The sequence below is a fragment of the Oculina patagonica genome, chromosome 7 (genome assembly GCF_052425735.1).
Source record: "Oculina patagonica isolate OP01 chromosome 7, crgOcupat, whole genome shotgun sequence".
In the NCBI taxonomy this organism is placed as follows: domain Eukaryota; kingdom Metazoa; phylum Cnidaria; class Anthozoa; order Scleractinia; family Oculinidae; genus Oculina; species Oculina patagonica.
In genome coordinates, this window is record NC_135764.1 from 32,712,616 (window position 1) to 32,733,279 (window position 20,664).

A 20,664-nucleotide genomic window follows, 5' to 3' on the forward strand; every position below is an offset into this window, starting at 1 on the left:
GCTTTTAAATTTTTAACTTACATTTCGATTTTAAATTAGGTTTTAACTAGATTTTAAATTAGATTGTTGTTTATAGTAGATTCTTAATTTTTTAGTACATTAGAGAGGGCCACAAATTTATTAGTTGTAAAACTATCACGTGTAACCCTCTATAAATAAAGTTTGATTGATTGAATTGATTGATTGATTGATTGATATGCTAATGAGGCAAATCTTGTAAATAAAAATTCCTCTCTAGATCGTTTGGCCGCGAAACAAGCAGACTTTGGGGCCTGTTCTTTCCATCTCCCCCCCCCCCCCCCAAGGCAGTGCTAGGTTCGCTTGTTTGAGACGGGAAAAAGGCATCAAATACTACCAAGCACCCCCCCCCCCCCACCTACAAACTCAAAAAGAATACGAGAACCTACAGCTTTAAATTTCTTTAATTACTTACCAACCACTGAAAAATATCAACCATACAAATGTGTCCTTCAGTTTATATACAAGTAGGCTTGCTCAGCAGCAACGGGACCACGTTTTTTTAGCGAAAATAGTGTGGCTTTTATCGACTTAAGCCTCGTTAACAAAACTTTCCACTGACTAACAGACTACAGACTGTTTCTTAATTAGATTGTTGAACGTGAAACAAACACGGCCATTTCCATTTTTTTCTCTTCACGCTCGACGAACGTGGGGAGGGTAGCGACTGCTCTTTTTCTAACTGACTTGAGTTTGCGAACCTTTATACGAACGTTTTCCGCCTGATAGGTTTTGAATTTTTGTTTTAGAATTTTTGTTTCACCCGTGTTATCTTATGCTAAATTTTGCATAGTGACAAGAAATTTCAATGTGCGACCATACGGGCCCTGTTCCCATATCCTGGTGCATGACTCTCCCAAAAGTTATCGTGCCGTGACATCATGGTACCAGGGAAACGTATGCTCGGACCAAAAGAATGTCCCATGTTCTTGAAATTAAACTTTCGTATTTTCTGACGCAGACGCTCCCTGTAAGAAAACAAAGACAAAATATAAAATTGACTTACAAGGCTAGAGAAGTAACTATTTAATCCTTATTTTAGTGTCTTAATATTTTAATTCAAATGGTGTCCCCATTTAGTGTTTTTTACTGCTATTTCATTCATTTATTCGTCCGTTCGTAAAAAAAACTGCTGTTTTTTCTCCCTTTCTAAACTCTTATTCTTAGGTTTGTTTGTATTTGAAGGTAGGTTTTCAAAAATGACACCAAGGGGAATGGAGTTGAACTTTTCAAGACTGAAACAAAATAACAGATTTTGCCTTTTTGGTCTGAAATCATACTGCTTGATCGGACTGTACATGCAACCCGTTTTACTCTCTTGATGCTGAAGTAGGCACACTTAAATTCTAAAACGCGATAAAAGAAAGAAAGAAAGAAAGAAAAGAAAACAAGGTAACCAAACAATGCGTTAGTGGATTTGATAGCATCCTTTAGATTTATTTTAGGGCTGAAAAACTGAATCATACATCTTTGGGCGAAACAGGTAAATTATTTTGACAGCCGTGCACCCCCACCTCCCCAGAGATTTGACAAACATACGGGAAATAACGTTTACTGACCTGTTGTTGAGTTCCCCACATAATATAACCAGCTCTTGTAGCCGCTTGATATTCCTCAATTAACTGCTGGACAACCTCTCTGATAAAAGAAACAAAACAACAAATAGATCTGAGTAAACTGACCTACTTGGTGCAGTCGAGAGACACGTCTCAAATTCGAGTCTAGAATACCAGCTAGCAGGTTGTACCTCATTGAAGCAGACACGGCTGTTCACATACTGTATCTTTCAACACAAAAGAAGGCGACAATCCAAGAAAAATAACAGAAAATAGAGGTCTGTGGACAGTCTAGCTCACACGAGGTCCCCTGTTTTATGAGTCAAATGAGTCTATGAGTCATGAGTCAATGAATCAAGCTAATTTTTACACAAAGTTGGATATTATCTATTGAACCATGGTTTGCTTTTTATACAAAGAAGCTTACAAGCACTTCACATTGCTTACGGCTAGTTCTACTCTGGTTTGCTTGCGGTTAGTTCCACTCCGGTTTGCTTGCGGATAGTTCCACTCTGGTTTGCTTGCGGATAGTTCCACTCCGGTTTGCTTGCGGATAGTTCCACTCCGGTTTGCTTGCGGTTAGTTCCACTCTGGTTTGCTTGCGGTTATTTGTGTTCCACTCTGGTTTGCTTGCGGTTAGCTTTAATTTGTTTGTAAGGGTAGCACTATTTTCAAATTTATAACTCTAATTTAAGATTTGACTCATTGACTCATGACTCACTGACTCATTTGACTCATAAAAACTTTAGTCTCACATGCACAGTTAATTTCCCTGGAGTTTTCCTTTCAGAATAGCTTGGCTTTTCATTGAAAATCAACGTCAATAGTTTAACATCAAAACGTTTCTCGAGTACCAACGGAAGGGTGCGTGTCGCTCTAACTAGTAACTAAATGATTTTCAATGAAAAGCCAAGCTATTATGAAAGGAAAACTCCAAGGAAATAAACTGTGCATGCACAAGTTTGCCCTTTGATTGTCAAAGAAGTTTGGATAAGTTACATAAAGCTATCAACAGGCACAAATGAGGAAGCACATGAAGTCCCACCACTTTTCTTTCCATACAAGAAGTTACAATTGATCAGTCCTTCCAATAAGCTGCATAACTGCGTCTTAAAAACCTTTCCTTGACTCAAATAATTTCTGTTTAAGTCTCATTATTTTCTCACCTTGATGCATCAAGCTCATCAAAGTTGTCCTTGAATATCTCCTCTTTTTTGTAATTTTCCAAGAAAGCTTCTCTCTTACGAAGTTTGTCAAAAAGTCGGCAGTTCTTTTCAAAAACCTGTTGAAAAACAAATGACTGAGTATTTTTCTTTTTTTGTTTCAAGTTAACGTAAGTTTGAACAAATAAAACATGATCGTTTTCTACAACATGACAATATTATTATTTTAAGCAGGCATTTAGGAACGGAAAAGACATCATTTTTCTAAAGCAATATAAAGCAATTTACTACATACATACATAAACTTTATTTGAATTTGGATTGTAAATAGCACTATGGTGCTATGATGGTCATTATCTGAAGACCACATTTTTAACCTCTGGCTTGCATTAAGACCTCTCCTGGCAGAGGCAGCGGAGCGTTTTGAAACGTGGGGGCTAGGACTGTCCTAAAAATACTCGGCAGGTTGTCATATTTGGAGCAACCTTTTCTTTGCTAGCAACTTTTTCGTTCTGAGCAGTTTCTAGACCGACGATTTCCGAAGATTCTCCAATTGCTGTTTGAAGCCCATACGAACGTTTCCAATCGTTTTTTGAGCTTTCCCAAGATAAACGAAATTTCCCTAAGGGACTTCTAAGGAAGCTTTGAATATGTTTGAACTCACTCACGAGACGGAATATCTTGACAAACCAATTTCATGCTGCGTTCGCAAAATTTTCGGCAACAAAACCTGGGGGGAGGCTAAGCCCCCCAAATTTTTGTTTGGGGGGGGGGAAGGCAACAGCCCCCCTCCCCTGCCCTGCCGCCTATGCCTAGGAAGAAACCTTCTTCTGGTCGCAATATGAGCTGATTCGGAGTTATACTTACAGTTGATATACTGGTGTGATTGGCCAACATCAGTCCGCTAACTCTGTGTGCCGTCTGTACATATGGAGACTTCCTAGACAGTGCAACCTGAAAATGGTAAAAACGGCTAAGGATTGATTTTTCTTATACTCGATAAAAAATAGATACCAGTAGATGTGTTCCAGAAAATTCATGTGTAATATATTATTCTCTTGAATGAAGATGCAGTGTTTACTCATACATTCAAGGTGGTACTGTAACAAGATGTAAGCTTTCTTTTCTTGAACAAATGAATGACTGAACGAACGAACAAACAAACAAACAAACTTGTTGTCAGTAGTGTTTAGCTGTAAAGCAACTTGGGAACACTAAAACAGTCTTTGATAGTGATTGTGGTTATCACCTGTATACTAGCAGGTCCCCATGGAATAAATTCTGCAAGCTTTCTCTCACGGATGCGCTGAAGACTCTTGTGAACCTTGAATGAAAAGAGGAAAGCGCCATTTACTTGTGACTCAGTCCTATATGAATTCACCAAAACACAGAGGAATAGTTCACAGTGACATCATATCAATCTACACCAATGTACCTGTGTGGGATCAACCTCGCCTTGAATGATGTTGAGAATGGAGATGTAACAATGGTTATTTTTTCTGTCTCGCAGGGTTGATACCATGACATTTTTGGGCTGAAACAAACAAAACCACAACAGTCAGAATGGCATGAAGTATACCTGGTGCAAAATTAGATTGGAAATTCAGGTAGAGTTTTTTCTTTTTTCGACCAGCTCTACTGCCTTACATCTAACAAAAATGTTTTTTCGTTTAAAACTGTAGATCCAATTTTGGGACACATTTGGCATGAAGTGATGTGCTTTAAAAATAAGGATGGCTTATTCATAAATTCAGAGCAGTTTCAATTATTTTGTTTCAAACAATGTAGAGACGATTTTGATACTGATTCAGTTCTTTACTGATAACCAAAAACATAATTAAACTAGTAATACGTGACTGCAGGGCCTCGCGAAGCTCTGGGTTGGGGGGGGGGGGGAGGGGGGGTCTTATAAATAAGGAGTGATAACCGGTTTGAACCGGTGATTTGTTATTGTTGCCTAGTAACGGACATGGCCGCGACACCCTCGTTCCCAGGGTCTACTCCGCTTTAAAAATGGCGGCTCTTTCTGGTTCGTAAAGAGGTATAAAGCGTTGGGAAGCGCAGGCTATTTTCAAAATCATCGACAAATTATTGGATATTCGCATTTTGGACATTTATTTCAGGACAACAACGAACTGCACGATTACAGAGACTTCGACAAAAAACAGCAGACAGAATACAAACAGAAACTGAACAACAACGAACTGCACGATTACAGAGACTTCGACAAAATACAGCAGACAGAATACAAACAGAAACTGAACAACAACGAACTGCACGATTACAGACCCAGCAGTATATAGCCTGAATAGGCGTTGAGGGAGTATTATGTGGAAATCATTGTTATTTTAATCCGAAAAGAAAAACGATAAAAATGAAAGGCTCAGGATTCGAACCCACAAAAAAAAAAATAATAGTAAAAAAAAAAAAAATAAAAATACCTAGCCGGATTCGAACCCCCGCCCTCAGTCCCGAAGATCTGATTTCAAGTTGGACGCCTCACGCCATTACGCCACCAGCGCGCGGCCGTGTGACGTCATTTCCGCCAGACACCAAGCTCACAAATATATATATATGACCGTAAACTCCACACGAGATTTCATCCCGCCTGAGCCCTTTGAGGGACAAAATTATACACCCCGCAACGCTCGGCCTTCGGCCTCGCTTCGCGAGGAATTAAATACACAATCCTGTTTTTTTTTTCTGATATGACCTCTTACCTGTAACAACCTTCTCATGACATCAAGCACTGTTGTTTTACGAATATTAGCAACCTAAAAATTAGTTGAAAATGATAAAAAACAGGTTTGAAAGTAAAAGGATCAAGAAGGTTGGGGAAGGGAAGGGAAGGGGTGAGAATGAGGATTTGCTAAGGTCACATTTATACACCTACAGCTGTAGGTATGAGTGGTAGTGCCCAAGAATGCATTATAAGGGCAATGATCCTGAAGGCTAAGTTACCTTGCACCCCCCTCCCCCCCCTGCCAAAGAAGAAACCATGACTAAACACCCTGAAGCATAGCTGTCAAAAGGTTCTGTAATAAACTTCAAGATGGGTATTGCTTGATTACGTTAAATTTGATATACGTCCCTATATACAACAATTTATTGTATTGAAAACTCCATATGAAAAGTGATCTCGTGTTCTTGTCTTCACTTCCAAAAAAGGAATGCTCAAAATCTAATGTTCAGTTGATTTTATTTATGTTCCTTTCACATGATATTTCAAGTTGTGTTGTATGTGCGTGTAAACAAAACAGGTTTGGTTCTTATACAATAAAGGAGTTCACAAACGTTTTCTACATGTTCTTAGCAATAACTCTTTCAGTACTTAAGAAGAGGAAAAAGCCATTTCCAGCTATAGCACCAGTTCTAATTTTAAGTGTTTGCAAGATTATGAAACACAACTATTTTTAATATAAAAACTTGTAGCAAATTAAGGCCAAAACAAGTGGAGTACCTTTTGATCAGTAGTAAGTGGAGTGTAACCAGTCATCAGAAAATGTAAGCGAGGTGTTGGAATAAGTGATGCAATCAAGCCAATCAGATCATTGTTCATGTAACCTGAAAACAACAACAACAAGAACAACATTCTTTACAAATAAACTTTTAATTCATTGTCTTATTTCAATTACCAGAGGGTCCCAGCCCATCCTCATCCTGAACTATGAAAACAAATTAAATTGCTAGTACTTTGTCATGATGTCTAAAAATAGTTGAAGTACAGGGGATACTTTTGTATTCATTTGTTCTTTAACATACAGTGTACACCTCTTGGAATAAATTTCCGACAGTAAGTAAATTTCCATGCTACCTCACCTGGATACCTGAGAGTTGTTGTACTTGTTGCCATTATTGTGGATACCTGGTGAACAATTATCAAATTAATTAAAAAATACCTGATATAATTAAAAGAAATTCATATTTTCCTCTTCTCCAAGACATTCCAATTCTTCTTTCCCTCCAAGCTCTTTGATTTTATTCCCTAGTTACATAAAATGGCGGAGAATGCTTACCAGTCTGGGATTTACTTATTAGCAGGTGGGTTTCCTGTGCATACTGGCATAAGGAAGTATTAATTAATGTAAAATCAAATAAATGTCTTGACTTACCAGTTGATTTACTTGAGAAAATGTTGGATTCTGAATGTGAAGCCTGTCTGCAGCTATTCTGTTTAGAGCCGTGTTGTCAAGTACAACCTTCAATTTAAGCAAATAATAAACAACATGACATTAATGACATTTGTCAAATATCAAACTCTAGATAAACTATATTAATTTCAATTATAACTTAAATATCAACTGATTGCCAATCTAATTTAATTTAAGATTTAATTCCGATGATGTAAGGTTAGATTATTGTAACTTTCTATCATGATACATTCTTTAAATCCCAAAGTGTCATGTCGCTTACCATCTCTGCAATCTTTTAAAAGACAGATCACTTTAACTAACCTTTCACCGAAAATTGAACATGAATGAGAGAATTGTGTTTTATGTAGCACATGATCTACTTACAAATAACTTATTTTAGAATTATTGTAAATAATGTAGTTAAATTTTAGTCTCTTTTTATTGTGTCAGTAAATATCAAATTAAGGTGTTTTTTTTAATTTTTATAACTGATTTTATTTCTTTTATATGTGTCCCCTATTAGTAGAAGGTTTTTTTTATCCTCGGCAAGACTATATTGACACATTAATAAAAGTTGTTCAGTAAAAGTTGTTCAGACAAGCAAATTTGCCTAGTACTAAAATTCATACAATCAGTACACATACCACACAATCTGCATTTTGAGTGAGTCGTTTGAGCGTCAGTATTGAGTTATATGGCTGTACTACAACATCACTGATGTCCTCCTATAAAACAAAAAGACAGGACAGTGTCAGAAGTAAAGTGGTGGTTAGAAAAATATGAAATTCAAATTTATTATGACCTTTGTAATTGACCAGACTGTAAGAATCACCATCCACAGAAGTGTGTGATTTAGGGCCTGTTTACATGATTCCGGAATGAAGTTCGTTCTGCATTTACATGACAGAGTCGACCCGTTCAACCAAAGGCATTTTCACGTGTGCGGTTTTCGCGCGAGATCAAAACAAGGTGGCGCATGTTTCGCGCGAGATCAAAACAAGATGGCACATGTTTCGCGCAAACATGAAGTTGTGCCCATGTATGGCTGTATCTGCAATTTTAACGAGTAATTTGACCATATAGCTGCTTCTTTGGGCTAAACAGTAAATGCTATTCCTTTTTTCGCTCTGAATTCAAACTGTGGAGTCTGTATGTGGTTTCACGAGTTGCGGTTTCATCTCAGAACGAAATTGGTTCTGTGTTTACATGATACCAGAATGAAATGTCATTCCAGAACGAACCTTCATTCTGGAATGAAAACCGGAATGAACTCATTCCGGAATGACTTGACTTTCGTCTCGGTATCATGTAAACGGATACAGAGAAATGTATGGGGATGGAATGAACTCGTTCCGGAATGAAAGTAATTCTGGAATCATGCAAACAGGCCCTTAGTTTTGCAAAAGCAGTACAGATAGCCAAATAATAATTTAGACTTCATTACTGTTTTAGGGAAAAAAAGAATTACAACAGTATTACAAAAAATGTTAAAAATAGTAAAAAAGTTATATACAAAAATATGAAAATATGATAGAAAACTACATTTAAATAATGACTAACTGTAAAGTTTCCCTCCTCTTACGATGAATGAAGTCTTTCTACGTGAAACGGGCAAACATATAGGGTTGAGAGATCTAAAATAATATGCGTGCTCCTTAAGTGGGTCTATAAAGTGCTTACAAGGATGTATATCTGATTCAGCGATTTTCTTAACTTCGTTGACGGTTAGATAGTTTCTACGAATGGACAGCGGCACAACAGTGTCCCTAGGCACGCCAATTATATCCAGACACCGGTTCTGCAGCTTCTCGAAGTGAAGGTATTCTCAAAAGTGAAGTGAAGTGAAGGTATTCTCAAAAGTGAAGTGAAGTGAAGGTATTCTCAAAAGTGAGAGAAATGGAAAAGAAAGAATAAAGAAATTTCACCTGCTGTGGAAACACTGAGTATGTTTGAATCAACTTCTTTGGAAATCTGTTAAAAATAGAAATGAAAGAAAGTCAAGTTTTGAATTTCTATAATCGGTCTTACCGGTAATATCTTTTTTGGCTTATTTCCTAGTACACACACATGTATGTTGGGGTGTGCTAACAGAAATAATTTATTTTAATTTAATCTAATTAATATTACCTATCATTAAGTTTTTCCAAGAGGTATGAGCCCATACCAGATCCTGTCCCACCAGCTATAGAATGACACATCACAAAGCCCTGGAAATTCATTCATAAAAACATTAAATTATGTTTTCATTTATACTAGAAATACAGCGTAAGTACAGTGAACTGAAACCTGGCAAACAGAACAGACTCACTGGACCTCTAAACTGTCACTTCCATCAGCCTCTCTGTCAATGATGTCAAATGTTTCCTCATGAAGTCGTTCAGCCTGAAAAATGATTGAGTTTCAAGTTAAAATCACTACTTTACATGAAAAAGGAGAAGCCACGAGCCAAGAAGCCCACACTGCCGGAGCTTATCCTGGTTTCCATAGCATTAAGCGGCTAGGAATATTACTACTCCCCCCTGAATGGGATGCTAGTCCATTGCAGGGTTCCCCCCCAGCATTATGTCGCCGGTACCCATTTATACACCTGCGTGGAGAGAGGCACTATGAGAGTTAAGTGTCTTGCCCAAGAACACAACACAAGTGACCCAGGCCAGGGCTCGAACTCGGACCGCACGATCCAGAGTCCGGCGCACTAACCATAGGCCACCGCGCCTCCCACTTTACATGAAGGAACACATCAATTTTTATTAATTTTTAAGTTAAAAATTTCAGAAGAACCAAGTCTTAGAGTAGAACCTGTGAAAATCCACTGGCCCAATTGTTACCAGCACCTCCGCCATGTTTTGAAGTGTACATGTTCTCAGGATTGTACAGGTTGGCGTACGGTGAAGATGTGATCCCATCTATTACCTGCATGGTGTGAAATATGTTGAGTCAGCTATAACCAAATATAGACCTTATTAAGACCACCCTGTAACAAATCCACTTACCCTTGGTTCTAAATCCAGCAGAACTGCTCTGGGAATGTAGTGTTCATCATCAGCCTAGGGAAATATAAGTTGAATCATCACTATCAACTGAAAAATCACCAAGGTATTACCTTTTAAAGTCTGAGTTATGGTGGTGGTTGTGAGTTTATAACAGCTTTACCTGATAAGAAAAACACATCTTTTCTGTCTGTCCCATCAGTAGCAAAGTCTTCAAGAATTCCATCTGCAGATCAATAACACATATATGTTGTGGTTTAAATTAATCTTTGGCTTAAAATTTTTCAAGCCAGTTTGATCTTTATTTTTCATTGTCTCATATTCATTACCATGATCTATAACAGAAGGGAACTAAAAATCAAACTAGTTTGGAATAAATTAAACCACAACAAATACATCACTAAAATATCAGAAGGAAAGCAATATGTTTGGTGTATACTACAGTCATAATCAATAAACTCGCTTGAAAATGTTTTGATGTTTGTACAGTCAACTCTCTGTTAACGGACACCTCTATAAGACAGACACCTCCATAAGATGGACACCTGGTGCTGGTCCCTGCTGTTTTTTAGTCATTTCACTGTAACAAAACTCTCTGTAAGACAGTCACCTCTCTAAGACGGACAATGGACGCTTTGAAACCGCCAACGGACACGCACAAAAAGTTATTTTAATAGTGAATAATACTTCAAAACTTGGTATCAACATATAGCATATTAAGTCAGCATCTTTAGAATACCAAACTTATCAAAAACAATCTGCTATAATGTGTTACTTCTCTGCATAAGTGTATGGGCACCAAAGAGGTAGTTTAGTACTTACAGTATTACCGTTTGTAATGAAGAAACGAGTTGAATTTCTGATATTATTTTTGTTTCACGTTATAGGTTTTGCTAAAGTAAGCGACTTAAAACAGACGTGTATTCGTTGTGCATAGCTGTTTAGCTTTGACATCATCTCAAAACTTCTGGTATCACGTTACCTCAAATCTCTATAAGGCGGACACCTCTCTAAGACAGACAGTTGGGGCCGGTCCCGACGGTGTCCGTCTTAGAGAGAGTTGACTGTATACCAATGTGACTTTGGCCAGAGAACTACAAACTTAAAAGAATCTGATTTGCAGTGAGAGTTCAAATTTTGTCCTTTGGGTTCTGTCAAGCAGAGGTCTCACATGAATGCCTCACTACCCTCCGAGAAAACAATAGAACAAACAACAGGAATAATGCCCCTAGCCGGGCCCAAAATAGCAACTACTACGCTAGAGGACCAGCAGGATAACAAGCTTAAGAGAGCTGCTATACTATGGCAAGCTGATGCATTTTAAGTGTTTGCTAGCCTACATGGCAGGCATTCAAAGGGTTAAAGGAGAGAAAAAGGAGAAGTGAAAAGCTTCAAGCTTCTCATTTCCCCCTCTCTTGCCCCTTTGAATGCCTGCCATGCAGGTGAGTCATTTGCAGTAAACAGATTCCTCTCGCCACAACACAATTGCATCTCCTATAAGAGATGCTGGAGATTTGAAACAAAACGAAACAAAACAAAATTCACTGCGATGATCATTTATCACTTTCATATCCATCCGCAGTTCATATATGAATCATTTCATATACATTACATCATTTCACTCCTCTCACGGGTAAAATATGAACTCACAATTGACCTCGCTCCCAATGTGTGGCTTCAATAGCTCAGTTGGTAGAGCATCGCACCGGTATTCGCGGAGGTCACGGGTTCGAATTCCGTTGAAGCCCTGAATTTTTTTTTCAGGCTTCTTTATTCCAATTGCTTAAATTGGAAATTCACTGCAACGATCATTTATCACTTTCAAAACGTTTCATATTGATAAGCTGCACTTGACACTGGAAGCATAAAAATATGAAGTTGATCAACATCACATTTCTCCATTCAATAACAACATGTTTTCAAGCAGACAGGTGATGAGACTAAAGAAAATCATCAGCTAACTGGTCAGCCCAGGGGGGTACTCTGGCTTGTAAATGACGGGGATGATCGAATGGAGGCAAAACTCAGGACCTAAAAAAATCCCTAAGTCTTCCGACATTACCCCAAAAAATCCCTGGACCAAAAATAACCCCCCAAAAAAATCCCTTGTCAAATTACCCCTAAATTGCCAGGAGGGGCAATAATATAACACAAAGAAAACCATAAAAAATTGAACGCTCGTGTTTGCATGTTTATTCATCATACCATAAATACGCCAAGGCCGCGCCAAGGCAGTTTAGTTCGTTTTTAATACCCCCAAAAATCCCCTATTTAAATCAAGTCACCCAAAAAAATACTTGCCAAATTTTCCAACCCAAAAAAATCCCGGAATCGAAAATTTCAAACCCAAAAAAATCCTTCGATCATCCCCGTCATTTACAAGCCGGAGTACCCCCCCTGGGCTGTTCAGATTATTGTTTGATGTACCAGACCGAAATTTCTAGAACTAAAACTACTACAAGGAATATGTAAATCAGTGACTAAAGGAGAATTTTAAAATAAGAAAGAAGCTAAAACTGATTTAGCACTAACTTTATATTAATTACCTGGTCTTATTCCATGTTCAGCACAAAGCTGTTTCCAGAATTCCATTCCAACTGTTAAAAAATATAAAAACTTTGTTAAAGAAAGAAAAAAAGCTTAGACTAGCTAAGTAGCAGTTAGCATATTTCCTTGCTTCTTACAGCCAATATGCACATTCAACTCCGGTGGTGATTTTTTTTTCAGAAATTTCCCTTATAAACGTTACCAAACAAAACTTACTTTGATTTCCACATTGTCCAATTTGTAGAGTAATGATTTCACGAGGCATCTTGTTTTACTTCGTTGATACAAACGTGAAATGGCGCTAAAACTGATCGAAATCGAAATAAACACAGAAATTCATGGCAGTCGAAAATGGCGGCAAATTTTATGAAATGTGTCAGCGGTGTTACTGGGCATTTCATATTCAGTAAGGGAGGGGTGGGGGACAGGAACGAAAATTATGAAAAGTTTTCATAAAATCAGGAATTCATAAATTTTTATAAATTTTGCCGTTGGAAACTTTAAAAAATCTTTAAAACGAGGAGAAGAAACCTTTAATTTGCAGAAAGAGAAATAGCCTTATTTCCGTGTCTATCTTGCCCATCCTCTCGTCCCTCCCTTCCCATTCAATGATTTGACACTGTTGTTTATCCAGCCGGCGATCGACTCCCTAATGGCCGCTAAACACCTTCTGCAAGTTTTGCTGCAGGTCAGTGAAAAATCAGCCAAAATTGCACGAGCATGGCGCTGTCAGGAAGAGCTGTTCGAATTGATGGTTGAAGAGAAAACGCAGATAGAAAAGAACCAACGATTTGTGCATGATTTTAAAACACTGGCCGATGTTCTTGTTCAAGAAGTCGTGAAACATGATGTTACACAGAATGTGAGTTGAGTTTGATGCAAGCTCGGGATACAGTTGCCGAAAGAGTGATCCTTAAATTTTTGAAGTGTAAACCTCTTTCTTTTGTTTAATCATGCAGTTTCCTGACTTCAGTGGTTATATTTTTGGCGAGGAATCAAACGCATTTACCAACAGCTTTGGCCAGGAAATTAGAATAGAAGTGCAAGAGGACTCTTCTGCCACGTCAAAACATCTGTCCACGGTTCTTTGTGGAAATGAGACCGCTTCTCATCTGCTGGCAGGTCTTATTCATACTGACATTGTCTTGGAGACAGAAGAAACTCAAGCCTTGGAGGATCAGTTAGATTTCGAGCTACCATTGAATGAGTTAGCTATTTGGATAGATCCAATTGGTAAGTAGGTAGGATTTCATATTCATTTGTAGGAAGCATGTAAATTAAACAAAGCACCTGATTTAGGGCTATGTTTACACTGGGACTGGTTTCAAACAGGTCCAAATGAATCTTGTTTGATTTTTGGACCTAATAGGTCTTTTGTTTTCATGGGACCATTCTGGAACTGGTCCAGAATGGATCCAAAACTGGACCTGCTGTTTTGCAGGTCCAATTTTGGATCCATTCCAAACTGGTCCCAGAACAGTGCCGTGTAAACAGCTGATCTGGTCTGGTCAAGTCCCATCTTGAAAAATTATTGAAATTCATATGTTGTTATGTAGAGTTAGCCCTGAGTCTATTCAAACTCAGAGCCATGGACTATCCAGGGCTTCAGGAGGGAGGGGGGACTCCTATATGAAAGGATTAAGATTCTTCTCATCTTGCTCAGAGGTATAAACTGTGGTTTAATATTTTTGGTCTCACTTACTATGTTCAGAACAGAATGCCAAATTTTTTTAGCTGTCAAGGTCTTAAGGGTTGCACATTAAAGAAATAAAAAAGTACCGTGTTGACGAGGCCTTATGCGTCCAATGATGCGATAAGGACAGATGATGATGATACTGTGTTGACAGTGTAGGCATGAAAATTGGTATCTTTTAGGGGTCAAAAAGGTATGAGCCATACCCAGGTTGGTCTCTTTTAGGGGTCTAATTCAAGATTACTTACAAGCATCCCCACCTCTTTCATGTGAGATACCTCCCACCCTAGGCTAGGATGGACCAATACCACAGTAAAGCACATCATCTTTTTAGATCCCAGCCATAAAATTTGTGTTTGCCATTGTTGTCTAATTTTAATTTTTTTGACAGATTCCACAGCAGAATACATGTCAAATTCTCCTGGAGAGGAAGTTGATGGCATTGTTGTTTCAGGATTGCCTTGTGCAACTGTTCTCATTGGTGTATTTCATCGAGACACTGGTCTGCCTGTGGCTGGTGTTATAAACCAGCCTTTCTGTACCTTAACCCAGGACAGCTCAAGCAACAAACAGTGGAGTGGGAGAAGGCTATGGGGGGTCGCACATGCTGGGCATTGCTGCTATTTTCTTGGAAATGAAAAACGGAAAACAAACGAAGCTAAAAAAGATATTAAACCTAGAAGTTTTAAGATAGCTATAAGTGGAAGTGAAAGTGAAGGAATGAAAAAGAATCTTATGTCCTCGGGTGCTAAATTATATCCAATTTCTGGTGTTGGCCACAAACTTCTTCACGTAATTGATGACAATTTAGATTTCTATATTCTGTCCCATGCCTCCTCCTTTAAGTGGGACACCTGTGCAGCACATGCAATACTTTGTTCCATGGGGGGAGGGGTGGTAGCCTACAGTGATGCAATGTCGTTGAAATCAACAACAAAGGAACTTGACAAAGCAAGTCTTGATAAATGTGAAATAAAATATGAAAAACCAGATAGTGACATAGGAAAGAAATGGAGCAACATCAATGGATTGATAGCTTTTAAATCATATCAAAAAGTCCTTCAACTCCTGGAGTCTTTAATTTAATAATACATTAGTATGGTGTCAAAGCAATTTGAGTTTATTTGATAAACATGCAAACATGAGACAACACAAATGCCCCTTTCATTTATTTAGTTGTAGCAGGAAAAAAGATTTATTTATTGTAAATATTACTGCAATGTACATAATTATAATTATAAATTATAGGCCTGTTTACAAAGGCAATTTTTGTCATGCAACAAAATGCAATTTTTGTTATGCCAAAGTTGCATCAAGTTTTGAACAGGTTTGAAACTCCTTTGGTATTGTGGGGATGAAATTGCCGATTTCATCGCTGCGATATCGCAGAAGTTTCGAATCTGTGTGAAACTTAAAAAATCACTCACGTAAATAGGCCTTATCAATGCGTAGAGGCAATGTCAGTAGATACTTATTACAAATTATTGTTATTATTGAGCAAGAAGTCAGCTGGCTTGACTTTAGACTTTGCAACACAAATTGATTTTTTTTGAGAATTATTTCGCACAAGGGGATCTATAAGTCATGCAGATACTTAGCCTTACCATATTTCATTGCAAAGATGTTGTGTTAATATTTTAGAGCTCACACAGTAGTGTAGCACTGTTTTTCTTTCTATCATATCAGTGATATAGAAATGTAGAAAAGATTATAACAACTTGATTGCAATCAGATTATTTTAAGATAAACTAAATAATTACCGTATCAAATTTAACACATGGAGAGTACCAGAAACCTATAATAAAGTAGAGGAAGTTTGCATTTTGTAAACAATGTGTTGTTTCTGAGTTAAGAAATCAAAAATAAGTGGCACTAACACCACCCTGACTGTGCTAAAGTTTCTTTGTCAAATTGCAAAAGGAATTCAGTCTGGATTTCAAGGATTGGCACTTCCAATCACCACTTGGGATAACCAGTCAACAGCCACTCAACTCAGGAACTAGATGGAAGGAGCGAGAAGGAGCTTGAGTTTTTTCTTTTGTTTTCATGGTTAATCTGTGAGGCCAAAATGGGCGATATATTGAGCGATGACAGAAACCCATACGGGTTGAAAACCCTTATGGGTTTCTGGCGATGAGTCATGGACTACTACCTGTACACAGAACTAAAAAAAAAAATTGTTCAACCCAGTGCTCAAAGTCTAATTCTGTTTCCAATTGTAGTTTCTGGTGCAAAATAATAGACCATTCTCAATATTAAAATTCTAGCTTGGCTTTGAAGCTTGGGGAAATAAAACAAAAGATTTCACTTTGAGGTTGAGGGATGAATGAATAATTTCTTTTGCTTCACTTCCCCAAGCCTCAGAGCCAAGTTGGAATGTTAATATTTAAAAATTGGTCTATTACATTGCACCGAAAGTTGAGGAAAATGGTAACAGATGGAAACCAAAAACAAAATCAGAGGAAAGGGAACTGACATAGTTTGGGGGAGGTCAAATATCACAGAAACAGAGAATTTTGGGGGTGAAAAATCCGGGAATTACATGTGAAAGTCAAATCAAGTCAGAATGATCAGTCGAAATTGTGAAAGTCAAATGACCCTTGAGGACAACAACAAGATTTCTGTGGTTGTAATAAATTATTTGACAACGTAAAATGCCTTAAGTGCAATCTCCTTTGGTGGTCGGATAAAAAATCTTGACAGTTTTCCGGCAAACGCCCTCAAAACGCCTCTTTTTGTTTGAGTAAGTTTATTTCCGGTTCCTTTCACGGGGAACCGGAAGTGCCCATTGGCCTGACATGTCCCACGTGACTGGTCTGAAAAATTGGCGGGCTGGGTGGCGGCAGCCATATTTCTTCTCCGAAAAGATGTCTTTCTTTGAATCATTGGAGTCGCTTTTTGGAACCAGAGATTTGTACGAAGTATTGCGACTGACAAAATCCGCGTCGGAATCGGAGGTAAAACGAGCCTACCGAAAAAAGTCGCTTGAAGTCCATCCTGACCGAGTGGCCGAGCAAGATAAAGCAACAGCTACAGTGAAGTTTCAATGTTTGAGCCGAGTGTACACGGTTCTCTCAGACTCAGACAAGAGGGCATTGTACGACGAAAGTGGTGAAGTTGACGACGATGTTGTTGTACAAGAACGCGACTGGGACGCATACTGGAGATTGCTGTTCCAGAAAATAACCGTGGAGGATATAGCGCAGTTTGAGAAGAATTACAAAGGTTCCGAGGAGGAAGTTAATGACCTGAGGTCGGCCTATCTGGATTATCAAGGGGACATGGACGTTATTTTGGAAAATGTGCTCTGCGCTACAATCGAGGACGATGAAAGGTTCAGAGGAATCATTGAGGAGTTAATTTCTAAAGAAGATTTACCAACATTCCCAGCCTTTGAAAATGAGGGGAAAAAGAAAAAGAAGGCAAGAAGACAAAAAGTGAGTTAAAATTCACTTTCCTATGCCAATATTAAATCCTTCACCAACCGTCTTCCCATTTCACGAAATTCCATAAAAACTGTAGTAACTTCAGGCCCATAAGAAAAAAAGAAATGTATATAAAGGTCCCAAAATATTTATTAAACAACCCCCCCCCCCCCCCAAATGGTAAAAATCCTCAAAATTATGCTCTACTACCCTTCCAAGGACTTAGACTAAAAGCCACAATTTGAAAGGAGTCTCTTGCCATTTTGAGTATTTTTTGTACTTTTTTTTGAATGGGATAAATGGTATACAAGTGATGGAAACACAAAAAAGTGGAGGGGCTGGACCATCAGACTTGCCCCCTCCGGCCTCCCAAATGTGTAAATAGACACTTAAAAATTTCTCACACAGTCTGCATAAATGTTGCTTCTGAAGGCATCTTTTCTCACATGGTTTTACACTGCCAATGAAACAATTTTTGCAGATATTTTGAAAAATAAAATAAGATTGAATGTAGAGGACCACATAGACTCAATTTGCAGCCATGGTGCACTGAAATACCCGCAGGTGGAAACTGAGCCTAAGGACCATATACATGCAGAATTAAACTGCTTGCAGTGAGAGTCTAAGGGCCGATTATTTAAACGAAGCCTAAGTTAGACGTGGTTTAAGGCTAAATCGAGGTTTAGACGACGACTCCATAAACTATGGCTAACCGGAGTCTAAATACTAATTGCATTAACGCCGATGAGCCGAAGTTCACGAAGACCACGTTTAGACGACGTCTAACAAGTGTAGCTATTGTTTTGACATCATGCATGCATGCTACTCCCAAAGGAACACTATTGTCTTGCTGTTGTTTTCTTTTAATAAAAGGACTGTACTGCAGACATAATGTAGTATAGAGCTGTGTGGAAATATTTTCAAGAAATTGTACTTGTGTTTTTTAAAGGAAATGAAACAAATGGAATCAAATATCTCTTTAAACCAGCTCGGAGGTTCAGGAAGCGCATACAAAATACAAATCAAGAAACAAGTTGACTGCAACAGGCCAGAATCAGTGAAAATAAACAGTTTAACGACGTTTAAACCTACTCAGGAGCAGGTCTAACTTGCCATTGTTTGTTAGTCAACGGTTAAACTTTATCTAGACGCGGGTTATGATAAACGTTGTTTAAATAATTGGATTCGCAGGCTAAATCCCGATTTAGACGATGACTTTCTTAGCCGCGGTCTAAACTTCGTTTAAATAACCGGCCCTAAGTAACTTCTCTTGAAAATAAACTTTATTTTACCTACAACAGGCTCAGAAGGAAGCTGCTGAGGCAGAAGAAATGGCACAAGAGCTTGGCTTGAATGACAAATCTGACGATAGCTTGAAGCAGCTGATAATGAAGAGACAGCAGGATAGAAAAGGAGCAATGGATGATATGATAGCTGGGCTGGAAGCAAAATACTGCAAACCAAAGAAACAGAAAACTTCCAAAGGAAAAAAGAAATAATAGCTGACTCAGATTGTTCAGTTTTGACAAAGTAAAGATTAAAACTGCAACTCACTGTTTTCTAGAACAAAATAATGCAACACAAATAGATTACATTTCTAACATTGGCTGATACCAGAGTCACTTAAAAAAGGATTGTAAGCAATTTCTTAATAGCCTGGCTGGACACAATTCAAATGTTGTCTACTTGCACGCGATCCAGGAGAGATATAGGAGATACCGAGATGTCAGTATGCAAGCTATTTAGCTTTGAAGTGTTGTTGTTGTGACTGAAATTTATGCGAAAAAACTCTTATTAATTAAAGTGAGGAGTATAATTTATACTTGAATTGTTCTATGTTTATGAGAGTCCATAGCTTGATAATTAACACGAAAGAAATTTCAACAAATTTTGTTCCAGTTATCTTTTGGGGGGTCAGAACCTTCCCCCTCCCGTACCTTTAACTCCCACTTCCCATCTCTTTGTCCCGTCTCTATTGCAAAATACAGTACTTAGAACCCCGGTAACTCGAAATCTGAAGGGAAACGAAAAACAGTTCGAGTTAGCGGGGTTTCGAGTTATCGGGGTCAATTGAATACTTAATTTGCCAAGTTAATAATTGATAGTTTACTGATTTTTCAGCACTACAGTATACAGTACAGTGCAAATTGAACTTATCTTGCCAGAAACTCTAACACGGCCATACATTCTAATGATAAGAGTGGAAAATGGCTGTCAAATACGTGATCTGTTCGTTGCTCTAATCAATGGGCAACCGTGGCGTCTTGCAAGAACAGGAATTCGAGTTATCGGGGTAAATTTGACCCAAATTTTGTTCAAGGGAAACGAAATTTAGTTCTAGTTAACGGGGTTTTCGAGTTATCCGAGTTCGAGTTAACCGAGTAAAAATGACTGAAAAGTGGGGTCAAATCCAAGGGAAATGGAAGTTTGTTCGAGTTAGCGGGGTTGTTCGAGTTATTCGAGTTCGAGTTACCGGGGTTCTACTGTAGATAACAAAATGCTGCAAAATTTTATCGTTTTCTCCTGGTTCCTGCCACCTTAGGAATCCCGGTTCCCACCGTCTCTTCTCCCGCCTCCTGCATGCCCCATTTTTCCTGGGCTCCCACCCATGGAGGGCAGAACATTTACTGATCATTGCAAAATAACCTTTCTTGAGCTGACAGCAGGGTGGGGTGGGTAAATTCAGACCTACCATTTGATGAGATTTGCCTTTATTTTAAGTCGTCTTGGCTTTCTTTATTAAATTTAGAACCCGAGCGTTAATTTTACGAAATGAAATGGAAATGAAACGGTGAATATTAATTGAATGACAAGGTGTCACCTTTCCCCACCCCTATGCAAATAGTATTGCGCTACTTGCCCCATGGGATTCAGTTGTGGTAAACAGTTTTCAGTCGGCGGCTCACGGCTCGCTGATTCATTCATTTTGTCTAACTCGCCGCATATTTTCTTGCTCCGTGGAGTTTTCTAGAAATGAGAAGGACGTAAATGGCCTTTTGCTTATGACTGTAGCATTCGTGTTATGCATAATACGTTGGTATGCTACCTGAAAAGAAGGCAACAGGCTGTTCATGTTAAAACAATAAGGACGGTCAAGTTTGCACTTATCGAGTAGTTGTGTTCGCGCAGTTTATTTATT

At 38.3% G+C, this 20,664-nt stretch overlaps 3 protein-coding genes across 3 annotated transcripts; 2 read left to right on the top strand and 1 right to left on the bottom strand.

Moving 5' to 3' along the window:
• Positions 1-404: 404 nt before the first annotated feature.
• Positions 405-12,753, bottom strand: LOC144659566 (tubulin gamma-1 chain-like). The gene is made up of 19 exons (XM_078520034.1): positions 12,624-12,753; positions 12,407-12,457; positions 10,016-10,086; positions 9,864-9,917; positions 9,670-9,783; positions 9,184-9,252; positions 8,998-9,077; positions 8,796-8,841; positions 7,515-7,595; positions 6,850-6,936; positions 6,557-6,602; positions 6,198-6,301; positions 5,458-5,511; positions 4,173-4,271; positions 3,987-4,061; positions 3,605-3,691; positions 2,741-2,856; positions 1,578-1,656; positions 405-986 (listed from the first exon to the last, which is right to left on the bottom strand). The coding sequence occupies exons 1-19, from the start codon at positions 12,670-12,672 to the stop codon at positions 954-956; spliced, it is 1,395 nt and encodes a 464-aa protein (XP_078376160.1). The 5' UTR covers positions 12,673-12,753; the 3' UTR covers positions 405-953.
• Positions 12,754-12,869: 116 nt separating this feature from the next.
• Positions 12,870-15,948, top strand: LOC144659550 (inositol polyphosphate 1-phosphatase-like). The gene is made up of 3 exons (XM_078520019.1): positions 12,870-13,269; positions 13,367-13,640; positions 14,492-15,948. Exons 1-3 carry the CDS (start codon positions 13,060-13,062, stop codon positions 15,184-15,186), a joined length of 1,179 nt encoding a protein of 392 aa, XP_078376145.1. The 5' UTR covers positions 12,870-13,059; the 3' UTR covers positions 15,187-15,948.
• A 960-nt stretch (positions 15,949-16,908) lies between these two features.
• On the top strand, positions 16,909-19,347 carry LOC144660816 (dnaJ homolog subfamily C member 9-like). The gene is made up of 2 exons (XM_078521543.1): positions 16,909-17,537; positions 18,827-19,347. Exons 1-2 carry the CDS (start codon positions 16,968-16,970, stop codon positions 19,022-19,024), a joined length of 768 nt encoding a protein of 255 aa, XP_078377669.1. The 5' UTR covers positions 16,909-16,967; the 3' UTR covers positions 19,025-19,347.
• The last annotated feature ends 1,317 nt before the right edge of the window (positions 19,348-20,664 follow it).